The following is a 12,508-nucleotide window of genomic DNA, read 5'->3' as shown; positions in this document are numbered from 1 at the left end:
AAGCAGGTAAGTAATTTCGTTTGCAGAAATGGTACGATTTTAAAAGAATATTTCAAATTTGCAAAAATAGACACTTAGAAGAAATTTCACAGAAAAGCAGACAATGGTTTCCTATGGGAGAAAAATGAGTTAGAGGTAAGTATAGTTGTGGACACTTCTCAGAGTCAGGGCTGGGCACCAAGATCCAGCACTGGGAGCTCACCTAGGAGCAGGTGAGTAAATTCGTTTTTGTCACTTGGCTGATTTTTGGTGAATATTTGCAGTTTTGAAAAGTTCACACTTAGAAGATTTTTGAAGAAAAAGCCAGTCAATGTTACCCTATGAGGAAAATGAAGTTAGCGGTTTAAGGGTAAGTACTCGACTGGCAGAGTTGGAATTCCGGGCATAGACTCAGGGGTCCCCCAGTGTCAGGTAGGTACAGTTGGTTCACCCTCAGCGGTTTCAGGACGGCCGGGTGCAGAGAGAGTTAGGCCCAATGTTATCCTATGAGGGATAGGGGGCCCTTGGTTGGTGGCTGCTGTCTGGCAAGCCACGCGGCTGTGGGAGCTGGGCTCCTGGTCACTTACTCAGGGCAAGTGGGGAAGTAGGTTAGTGTAGAGAGTGCACTGCCAGGGCCACTCGGGCGGCTGGGTGCAGGGTGCTTTTGAGCCGTCGGGCGCTCAATGGAAATCAATGGGAATGTTCCGGTTTGGAAAAAGGCTGCAAGCTCGGGGACGAGGATGCTTCAGGTGCCACCACCACTTCGAGAGGTAAGTTGGATAGTTGTAGGTTAGGTGGGTACCTCGGGATAGGGCACAGGGGGCCGCAGGGCGCCGGGTGCAGGGGTGCCTTTTGATGTCGGAAATCTTACCCTCTGGTTGATCGCGGTTGGGGTGGCACTCTGTTCTGAGGCTGCAGGCTTCTTCCGGAATGTCGAGGGGGGTCCTTGGGTGCCGGACTCGGGGTCACAGTCGCCGTGGGGTCGTCTTCAGGGTCTTTGTCCACTCCGGCACTGGCCAGGCTTGGCTGGTGCAGAGTGTGTTGGGTCCGCGGTTCCGGGCTGCTGCCAGGGGTTAAAAATAGGTTTCTTGAGTAGAGCCTCTACTCATGGGAGTCCCAGGGGCTTAGAGCCAAAAGGTAGCCAGGTCCTCCGGGGTTGGTGAGGTTGCTGGCCACGAGAGATGCCGCGCTGGTGCAGGTTCGAGAGTTGACAGGCCGGTAGGGCTGGGGCCAAAGCAGTTGGTGTCTTCTTCTCTTTTTAGCAGCTGCAGGGCAGGTCCTTGTTCTTCTTGCTCTTCTTGTAGTTTTCTATCTGGAATCTGAGGAAGGAAGGTTCAGGGTGCCCCTAAATACTAGATTTAGGGGCGTTACAGGTAGGTGAAGGCCAGGGACAATGGGTCCTTGCCCTGGGGTGGGTACACCCCCTATCCTGCCTCTCTCCTGTGGGAGGGGGGGCAGTAGCCTAATCCTGATAGGGTAGGGCCTCCCATCTTCAAGATGGCGAGAGCCCGGAGATGTGCTTCACCTCGCCTCCCCCACCTGAGGGGTGGGTTGGGCAGGCTGGCACATCCCCTGTCCTTGTATGGGGTTTCCGGCCAAGCTTCCCGCCAGAGTGGGGGGTTGCAGTGGCCTGGGGAAACTCCAAATGGCGGCATGCCTTTGAAGCTTCCCTTTGCTCGTCCTGGGGGAGGAGATTTCTCACCTCACCCAGGATGTGCATTGTTGCAGGCCCGGGAGAGCAGGAGCTCTCCCACCCAGGGGTCCAGCAACGTGTCTGCTGTGTGGCAGCCTGGGCAGCCTCAGAGCAGACGTGGATTGTAAGTTAGCTGTAAGGGGGCATCTCTAAGATGCCCTCTGGGGTGCTTAGTACATTAAATCCCATACTGGCATCAGTGTGGGTTCAATGTGCTGAGAAGTTTGATACCAAACTTCCCAGGCTTCAGTGTTGCCATTATGGTGCTGTGGAGCTCGTGTTTGACGAGCTCTCAGCACCATATACTCTTAAATGTCAGCACTGCACTTACAGCGCCCAGGAATGGACCCGGGTACTGTAGGGGCACAGGGCTCCTGCTCCTGTGCCCACACCATAGGCGTAATGCACCCAGCTAGAGGGGTGGCTGACATATGCCTTGGCAGTGAAGGTGATGGGCATGGTACACAGTGATGTGTGCCATGTCGACTCTTTGTTTTGTCCTGCACCCAGACACTCAGCCTGCAAGGGCAGTGTGTGTGCGCAAGGGTACAGGGCCTCTGAGGGTGGCACAATGAGTGCTGCAGCCCTTAGAGGCCTTCCCTGGCCACAAGGCCCTGGGTACCTAGGGTACCATTTACTAGGGGCTGACATGTGGCTAGGGTTTGCCAATTTGGAGTTTGTGTGGTTTAAGGAAGGAACATAGGCCCTGGGCACCTGATTGCCAGGAACCCAGGGTACACTCAGTCAAAGTACATTCAGCAATTTAGCAAAAAGTGGGGGCATACCATGCAAGAAAGATGGCACTTTCTCACACTCCCCTAAGATGTCTTCAATTTCTGGTCACCCCAGCCAGAGGTATGTTGCATTGTGCACTGCGAGGAAGGGGTTGGAGTTGTATAATATTCTATTGCGTTCCCCTGGGTGGCCTCCTCCTTTTTATTCCTCCCCATGTATGCTAAGGAGCAAGAACCTCAAAGTGCGCTAGCACCCCTGAGCCCGTCCAGCAGCAGTATCAGGGGACCCTCACGAGCTCTAAGGGGGCATGGTAATGGGGCCAGCAGCAGCCGGGTGCACCCCTCAGTCTTCAGATGGGCAAGAATGAAAATGCAGGCTGGCAAACAAGGCTCGAGAGTCCAACACTGACCAGGGAGCGCACGTCCCACAACAACAGAAGGCACAACCCAGGGGATACAAGGCTGCCCTAGGCACCTACTTCAAAGCCCCAGCTGGCTTCTACAGGTCACACTCCGGAACACAGCAGGGATGGCGACAGCGGGGGTCGCCCGGACAGCGCCGCTCTAGCAATGCTGTGCATCGCTTCAGCTGCTTCCCTCCAGCCAGATGCTGCAGGAGATTCCACCGGGGCAAAGCCCAAGCAGCCTCGCACCCGTACTCCGCACTCCCATATAGCGGCTGTCTGCGCTCTCAGATGCAGTTAGAAGGGAGCGCCACGTCCAACACAGCAGCACCTGCCACCAAGACCAGGCCGCCTCCAGGACCACGAGCCTTCCACAGCTCCAAGGACCTGCCACAGCCCTCACAACAGTCCCGCCAAGTGAGAAAGGGGGAACACCCAGCAGCGCCAGGCCCAGACCACCTTCACAGGTACACGAACCCTGACAGGTTCTCACTAGAGTCACCACCGGGCTGCAGGCGGGTTCTTCCACCTCCCGGGCAGGGCGCCCCCTCAGATTAGAGAAGACCGCCCCGACCGTGGCAACACCATCCAGTCTTTTCCCCAGCCGCTAGAGGCCTTTGAGCCCTCACACGGGGCCAGAGCAATGCTGCAAACGGGGCACAGCAGTCCCCAGGTAAGATTACGGGGTGCCGGGCTTTTTTTGGATGGTTCCCCAGCTGGGTGTTGGGCAAAAACAAGTAGAATCGACTCGGGCGGATGGAGGGCGGCATATTTGGCTGGTTGGAGATCATGGTGGAATGTTATTGCTTTTGGCATCAGGGAACTTCTCGTTTGTCTGAGCCGGGGCGGGCGGGGCGTCAAGTTCCACATATGGTTGTTAGTGGCGCAGGAGAGGTTTTTGAAGGTGTGGGGTTCATGTAGGGTGGGTGATGGGCTGTTGCTCAAGTCCGACTTCAGACTGTATCTAGGAATACGATCTACAGTGTGTGTCATTGTTCCCTTCCATATTCAGCCTCTTCCCTTTTTGCTTGATATCATACATGACGATACATTAGTGAACTAGATGCTTAATAGTGCTATATCTCAACCACTAAAAATGTTGAGCTTAAATGTGCACAGATTCAACGCTTTGGGAAAGAGGAAAGCTGAGACTCTGGTAGCCAGATATGACTCTTACAAGACCATACCTGCGCAAGAAGGACTGCTCACACTTGCGTTCCAGATGGTTTCCATGTCAGTACTTTTCCTCGGTCAGCAACACGAGCCGGGGGCGTTGTCAGTCTTTTGTCATCCTAATACCCAGGCGAGGTTGGGGAGACTTTCGTGGATCCTAATGGCAGAATCCTTGCACTTAAACTGACTGTTGAGTGATATACCTTCATGTCGGCATCTATACACTTCCCTAATGATAAACAAGAAGACGTTCTGAAAGCCACTACCACCCCCGTCCTACTGTCCCCAGATAGAGACCTAATTGTTTAATGAGAGCAAGTAGTCATGATAGATCAGTTCTGAGAACAGGACGTTCAGGGCAGGTTCTGAAAGACACTGAGAAATGGTTAGATGACCTTCAGTTAGTGGACGTTTGGTTCAGGACCCATCTGATAGAGAGGGATTATACATCCTACTCAGCAGTCCCTCATACCTACAGTAGACTCCATTGCTTTCATGGCTCCTCCCACATCTTGGACTGTATGACTGCAGCTACAATAGGGGTTATATTTGTGTTGGGACATGCACGGATATCTCTTCTACTTAAGCTGCCACTACGTTCTGGGTTAAGAGAGGTCGATGGAGGCCAAGAGATCTTTTGTTAATTTACAAAAGTAATGTAGAGCAACTCTGATGCTCTGGAATTTAATCAGAGAAAATAATGGGGAAGGGTTGCGATCAGTTTACTTTGGGGTACCTTAAAACCTTTTGTGCAAGGTCAAATCATCTCCCTGGCTGCTAGAATTAATAAGGAGAGATAGGAGAAGAGAGTCGCTATTGAGTCACAGGTCAAAGAATCGAGGCGACGCATGCAACATCTGGCAACAGCTGGAGAGGGTCCGCACACAACAAAAATTTCAGGATACCGACAAGGCTGAATATACACTCTTATGGATAATACAATCATAGTACGGGAGTGGGGAATGCAAGGAAACTCCTTACAGCCAATTTGAGGGCCAAAATCCAGTAGGAAAGGTCTCCTCCATTATAACTACTGCAGGGGGTGTTGCCAACAATGAACGAGACCAAAATCAGACAAATTCCTAGAGTATTATAAAAATCTCTATACAGATAACTTGGGAGCTTTAGTCTCAGAGTTCAAATATACTGAGGACAATACAATTACTCATAAAACACAGGCCCAGGCAGACGCAGTCAGAAAGCCATTAGAAACAACTGCAGCCATCATGGGGATTGCAAACTAAAACTACAAAAATCACCTGGCTCTGATGGCTTAGCAGGGCTCTTCTATAAAACCTCTTGCAACACACTTGCCCCTCTGCTCACATGCCTTTATAATTCTATTGGCATGAATTCTGCAATAATTGACTTTATAAGGGAAGATTCTAGAGCGGTTATCCCGAAACCAGGCAAGGATCGGACATGTTCCTCCTACCAAGTAATCTCCTGGTGCAGTGTTGCATAGGGCCTTGAAGGTGTCGGGTTTTTATTTCCGGGAACACTCGCGGATGAGGTGGCCTGCACATAGAGTCTGCAGGCGGCATCCGAAGTTCATGAGGGTCAAACCTAAAGTGGACTCAGTCTCCTGAGGACTTGGGGACCACGCTGACACTGTTGGCACACTTCGACTCCGGCTGGGGGGCTCAGGTGCAGTGGTACTTGGGTTTGGGCGGTTCCGGTGTTGTTCTTGAGGCACCTGCAGGAGAGCAGCTCCACAAGAGTCCTTGAGTCTTTATTGAAGGCAGACAGTCCTCCCAGGCTTTGTTTGGAGGCATGGCAACTGGCAGGATGAGACAACTTAAGTGCAATTCAACAGGGAACAGCAGACAGGCCGGCAGGACTGGTGCCAAGTCAGCTGCTCTTCTTAAGTCTTTGCTTTTGCCGCTCTTCAGTGTCCTTATTAGTTCATCAGGATAATTTTTTCTTGTGCCAGGGGATCCCCTAAATACTGGATTTAGGGGAGTGTAGGGTATTACCCACTGGGATACTGACCCCCGGGGTAACTACACCCCTATATGACCACTTCCAGTGGCAAGTGGGCTTAACCCTATCCCAGAGTTCCTAAGTTTGCCATCACCAAGATGGCAAACTCTGAAAAACTGCATCCACTTCAGGTAGCCCATCTAAGGGGTGGCACTAGCCTGGGGGTGGACACGCCTACCTATCTAATTTTTCCGCATATCCAGGTGCCAAAGGGCTCTGGACAAAGGGGGCGGCATCCTCTCTTGTAAGTGAAGTCAGTTTAGCATACTAAAGGCGGTGGGTTCTTTGAAGCTCCACTGCCTTGGAATGCTAATCTGCAGGTCATCCTGTGGCAGGGGGTGTAAACACCCTATGGCCGAACAGGCTTTGTGTCTGGCCTTCTGAGAGCAAAGGCTCTCACCCTTGGGGGTCGGAAACGCATCTCTGGTGGCAGGCTGACAAAAACCAGTCAGTCGGCACACTAGTATATGGTAGGTTTCAGGGGACACTTCTAAGGTGCCCACTGTGTGCATGTATTAATAAATCTAACACTGGAATCAGTGTGGGTTTATGAATACGTGATGTTTGATACCAAACATCCCTATTTCAGTGAAGCCATCATATGGCTGAGGAACTCGATTCCACCAGTGTCCAGCACATGCTTTAAAATGGCTTTCCTGTTCACTTGTCCTGGCAGTAATAACACTGACCAGCACAGGGGCATATCTGCTCATGCAGATATGTCCTCACATGTAATATAAGGCAGCCTGCCTTAGGGGTGACTCACAAATATTACATGCAGTGCCAGGGTCCATGGCACACAGAGAAGTGCGTCATGTTATGTTTTCACTTAAGTCTGCACCAAAACATGCAGCATCCAATGGCCGTCTTGCATGAGGTTGGTGAGGGGTCCTTTAGGGTGGCACAATTCGTGCTGCAGCCCTGAGGGACCCTCTTTAGTACCTCCGGCACTAGGTACCACAGATACCATTTAGTAGTGACTTACAGAGAGAGGTATGGCCAATTGGGGGAAAAACTGTACAGTTTTTGGGAAAGAGATTTGGCACCGGGGACCTGGTTAGCAGGAACCCAGTGCACGTCCAGTCGAAATCACATCATATACCAGGCAATAAGTGGGGGTGACCATGTCAGAAAGGGGCACTTTCCTACAAACATAACATAACAGAAGGTGTTCCAGCATGCTCAAATCTCCCTTCAGTCACTACAAAGATATTGTAAATGTCAGGATGTGTGGAAATCAACTCACCTTCACAAGCTTTTGGGCCACTCACTCACCTGCATTACAATTGATATTGCTGCGCAGCACGGATTCCTGATGCTTCGTGGGGTGCAGCGCCTCGTCTTCTGTACCTCTTAACGTGTAGACCGATGTAATCAAAGGAAGTTCTGTTTGTAAAAGTAAACAGTGATAAGTGCATAGTTCCCTATGTAGAGTGCTAAAGAGGTCCTTGGGCCCTGCAGCGATGTACAGACAGAGGCCATAGATGTACACATATAAGCAGGTCTATACAGTGCATAATGCTAAGTAATACTTCATGCTGTGGAGCCATTAGGTTGGATGGAGTATTGTTACAGGCAAAGAAAGGCTGTGGGGATTAACAGACTATCACGACAATCACGGCTCACTTAGGGGCAAGTTAATGAGGGGAGGACTTCTGAGCGAGAGTGGCTGGAATTCATTTGGTGAACAAAGCAACAGGAAGCTCGGAGAGTTTAAATATTTCACATCTTCTTGGTTTCAGGGACTGCTTCGAGTTCGGACCAAGTGTCAGATGATTTTCAAATAGTGATGGGTTGAGGCGAGATTAATAAAGGAAAGAGATTTGATCCTAAAATTTCAATTCAGCAAACCCTTCACAATTTTGTATAAGGATCAACTAAGTGACTTCGGAGTATTAGACTTGTGACATGTCTGACAATATCAAAAAGTTGCTTGTATCAGTTTCTGGCCTGGACAATGTGGGTTTTTACCAAGATTCTTTACTAGCAAAGATGATCTTCGTAGGCCGCCATTTTCTCTCCATTAACTCCATTACTTTTAAATCCTTGTTGATATCTGAAGAGGACCATCTGTGATGATGATTTGATTTCCATGTTCTTTTGCTTTAGAGCAGCAGCATCAGGCAGTGAGGTTAACATCTGTGGGAGCGGAGGAACTAGAGGAGACGAGAGACAGCATGTGGCTGCATCATGCAGTGAGGTTAACAACTGAGGGAGCGGTGGAACTAGAGGAGACGAGAGACAGCATGTGGCTGCATCATGCAGTGAGGTTAACATCTGAGGGAGCGGTGGAACTAGAGGAGACGAGAGGCAGCATCATGCAGGGAGGTTAACATCTGTGGGAGCGGAGGAACTAGAGGAGACGAGAGACAGCATATGGCAGCAGCATGCAGTGAGGGTAACATCTGTGGGAGCGGAGGAACTAGAGGAGACGAGAGACAGCATGTGGCTGCATCATGCAGTGAGGTTAACATCTGAGGGAGCGGTTGAACTAGAGGAGACGAGAGACAGAATGTGGCTGCATCATGCAGTGAGGGTAACATCTGTGGGAGCGGAGGAACTAGAGGATACGAGAGACAGAATGTGGCTGCATCATGCAGTGAGGGTAACATCTGTGGGAGCGGAGGAACTAGAGGAGACGAGAGACAGCATGTGGCAGCAGCATGCAGTGAGGGTAACATCTGTGGGAGCGGTGGAACTAGAGGAGACGAGACAGCATGTGGCTACATCATGCAGTGAGGGTAACATCTGTGGGAGCGGAGGAACTAGAGGAGACGAGAGGCAGCATGTGGCAGCAGCATGCAGTGAGGGTAACATCTGTGGGAGCGGGGGAACTAGAGGAGACGAGAGACAGCATGTGGCTGCATCATGCAGTGAGGTTAACATCTGTGGGAGCGGTGGAACTAGAGGAGACTAGAGACAGCATGTGGCTACATCATGCAGTGAGGTTAACATCTGAGGGAGCGGTGGAACTAGAGGAGACGAGAGACAGCATGTTGCAGCAGCATGCAGTGAGGTTAACATCTGAGGGAGCGGTGGAACTAGAGGAGACGAGAGACAGCATGTAGCTGCATCATGCAGTGAGGTTAACATCTGTGGGAGCGGTGGAACTAGAGGAGACGAGAGACAGCATGTGGCTGCATCATGCAGTGAGGTTAACATCTGTGGGAGCGGTGGAACTAGAGGAGACGAGAGACAGCATGTGGCTGCATCATGCAGTGAGGTTAACATCTGAGGGAGCGGAGGAACTAGAGGAGACGAGAGACAGCATGTGGCAGCATCATGCAGTGAGGTTAACATCTGTGGGAGTGGTGGAACTAGAGGAGACGAGAGACAGCATGTGGCTGCATCATGCAGTGAGGTTAACATCTGTGGGAGCGGAGGAACTAGAGGAGACGAGAGGCAGCATCATGCAGTGAGGTTAACATCTGGGGGAGTGGTGGAACTAGAGGAGACGAGAGACAGCATGTGGCAGCATCATGCAATGAGGTTCCTGTGGGAGCAGTGGAACTAGAGGAGACGAGAGACAGCATGTGGCTGCATCATGCAGTGAGGTTAACATCTGAGGGAGCGGTGGAAATAGAGGAGACGAGAGACAGCATGTGGCAGCATCATGCAGTGAGGTTAACATCTGAGGGAGCGGTGGAACTAGAGGAGACGAGAGACAGCATGTGGCAGCATCATGCAGTGAGGTTAACATCTGAGGGACTGGTGGAACTAGAGGAGACGAGAGACAGCATGTGGCAGCATCATGCAGTGAGGTTAACATGTGAGGGAGCGGTGGAACTAGAGGAGACGAGAGACAGCATGTGGCTGCATCATGCAGTGAGGTTAACATCTGAGGGAGCGGTGGAACTAGAGGAGACGAGAGACAGCATGTGGCAGCATCATGCAGTGAGGTTAACATCTGAGGGAGCGGTGGAACTAGAGACGAGACAGCATGTGGCAGCATCATGCAGTGAGGTGAACATCTGAGGGAGCGGTGGAACTAGAGGAGACAAGACAGCATGTGGCAGCATCATGCAGTGAGGTTAACATCTGAGGGAGCGGTGGAACTAGAGGAGACGAGACAGCATGTAGCAGCATCATGCAGTGAGGTTAACATCTGAGGGAGCGGTGGAACTAGAGGAGACGAGACAGCATGTGGCAGCATCATGCAGTGAGGTTAAAATCTGAGGGAGCGGTGGAACTAGAGGAGACGAGACAGCATGTGGCAGCATCATGCAGTGAGGTTAACATCTGAGGGAGCGGTGGAACTAGAGGAGACGAGAGACAGCATGTGTCAGCATCATGCAGGGAGGTTAACATCTGAGGGAGCGGTGGAAGTAGAGGAGACGAGACAGCATGTGGCAGCATCATGCAGTGAGGTTAACATCTGAGGGAGAGGTGGCACTAGAGGAGACGAGAGACAGCATGTGGTGGTAGGCTGGACTGGACCAATCAGCCAGCACACCAGAGGACTAGGAGGGTTCAGGGGGCACCTCTAAGGTACCCTCCGAGTGCATGTATTAATAAATCCATCACTGGAATCAGTGTGGGTTTATTAATACGAGATGTTTGATACCAAACATCCTAGGTTTCAGTGAAGTCATTATGTAGCTAGAAAACCCTTTTGACCAGTGCCCAGTACATACCTTAAGATGGCTTCCCTGTTCACCTGTACTGTCAGTAACTGAACTGGCCAGCACATGTAATATTCAGCACCCTGCCTTAGGGCTGTAAGGCCTGCTGTGGAGGTGACCTACAAATATTACATGCAGTGTTAGGGGGCATGGCACACACAGTGTTTGATAGGTCGTGTTTTCTCTTTCTAGAGCACCTGGTCACGCAGCCTGCAGTAGCAGTCTGTATGAGTTTGGTGCTGGGTCCCTTAGAGTGACACAATACATGCTGCAGCCCTTGGGGACCCTCTTTAGCCTCCTTGCCCTAGGTACCAAGGGGACCACTTACAAGGAACTTACAGAGGTGCTAAAGGCCTGGTCACTTGGGGATCAATTGACCAGTTACAATGATTTGGGGAAAGAAGACTGGCCTTGGGGACCTGGTTAGCAGGAACCCAGTGCACTCCAGGCAAGTTACATCAAATACTAAGCAAAACGTGGGGGCGGGGGGTTGTTACTGCAACAAAAACCCAGCTTTCTTCATTTACTGCTCGTGGTGGGGAGTCCAGTACCAGGGTTTGAATGCGATGAAGAACAACTTCTGCCCGTGCTTGCGCCCCTGAAAGCAGCTACACCCATCTAAAGCCAGCACTACAGCAGAACCCTCACTAGCATTTGACAGTTTTATGACATCCCAATTTCCTTTCATTTTCATCAAGAATCAGATGTCCTCTTCACCCACCGGCGACTCTTCTCACTCCTCTGTAATCATCTTTGCTCTCTGGCCGTCTTACTCCTCAGTGATCCTCCCACCTCATTGGTCATTCCACTCATGCATCATTCTCTTATTCACGCAGTTGTCCCTCCTAACTTTCTTCCACGTTTTAATGCTATGCCCTTCACTTTTCCATTGTGCCCCATATTAGCACGTCAACTGCTGTGATCGCCACTGAAGAGTGATAAGGGCCACAGATGGCAGAATGAGGTGATGAAACACCCATTTAGTTCAAGAGCACCGAGGCACACGATACCGCATAACATTTCACTATCCGGCTTAGGCGAGGGCAGCCTGAGCTACGGCCACACAATCCCTGCCAATACCGTAACCTCCTGTTCACTAGGCTCAGCTTCCCCATCAGCCCTATTGCTTTCTCTGCACCTTTTAGAGTGTTGCGGTCATCACATGCTTGTGTCAAACATGATTTTATATGCATTACATTTCCCCTTTTGCATTTTCACTCCTCCAGTGGCATAAAAAGACAGAAAAAGAGGACTTTGATCACGGCCAGATGTTTCTTCTGTAAAAAAATAGATGCATCCAAATATCAGGCACCTGAGCTGGGTTGTCCCCTTTTCACACTTCCTGTGTGGAACACGCGTGGAAATCACCAACCTTCACAAGTAGTGGCCAACACTCACTCACCTGAATTACAACTTATATCTTTACGTGGCGCTGATTTCTGATGCTCCACGGAGTGAAGCTTCTCCTCCTCTGTTCCTCGTAAAGAGAAGACAGATGCAATCATCGGAAGGTCTGTTTGTAAAAGTAAAAAAATATACATTTATAGCTCCCTATGGAGAGCAAGAACAAACCCCGAAGGCACTTGAGCATGGACTTAAAAAGAGATGTTTAAGCAATGTAAAATGGGATTTAAAATGTAATGTGCTACATGGTGGAGACATAATTTCAGAGCGTCATAAGCAGGGCTATCTTAGAAAGATTCAAACTGAAGACCACAGGGACAGCGAGAGAGAAAGAGAGACAGGTGGTTGCAGAACAGACAGAAAGATTTGGAATACACACTGAGAGGAGATTTCAGAATGCCTAATTTGAAACGGATGGGAAAAGATAGGAGTCTAGGTTGCGTGGGGAAAAGATGGGTAAAAAACAGATACACAGTTATGGGCTGGGGGTGATGTGCCCTGTGCGACGATGACTTT

At 50.5% G+C, this 12,508-nt stretch overlaps 1 protein-coding gene across 5 annotated transcripts in view; it reads right to left on the bottom strand.

Moving 5' to 3' along the window:
• Positions 1-12,508, bottom strand: part of LOC146813471 (uncharacterized) — a 269,121-nt gene that overhangs the window by 130,482 nt on the left and 126,131 nt on the right. For all 5 annotated transcript variants that reach the window (XM_085620247.1, XM_085620245.1, XM_085620244.1 and 2 more), the window contains exons 7-8: positions 11,991-12,101; positions 7,242-7,352 (exon numbers count right to left, since the gene is read on the bottom strand). In XM_085620247.1, the coding sequence (XP_085476373.1) occupies positions 7,242-7,352; positions 11,991-12,101 (222 nt within the window). The remainder of the gene's footprint in view (positions 1-7,241; positions 7,353-11,990; positions 12,102-12,508) is intronic.

This window comes from Triturus cristatus, chromosome 7, assembly GCF_964204655.1.
Source record: "Triturus cristatus chromosome 7, aTriCri1.1, whole genome shotgun sequence".
Taxonomy (NCBI): domain Eukaryota; kingdom Metazoa; phylum Chordata; class Amphibia; order Caudata; family Salamandridae; genus Triturus; species Triturus cristatus.
Note: the sequence above shows the minus strand (reverse complement) of the source record. Positions and strands in the feature narration are given on the sequence as shown.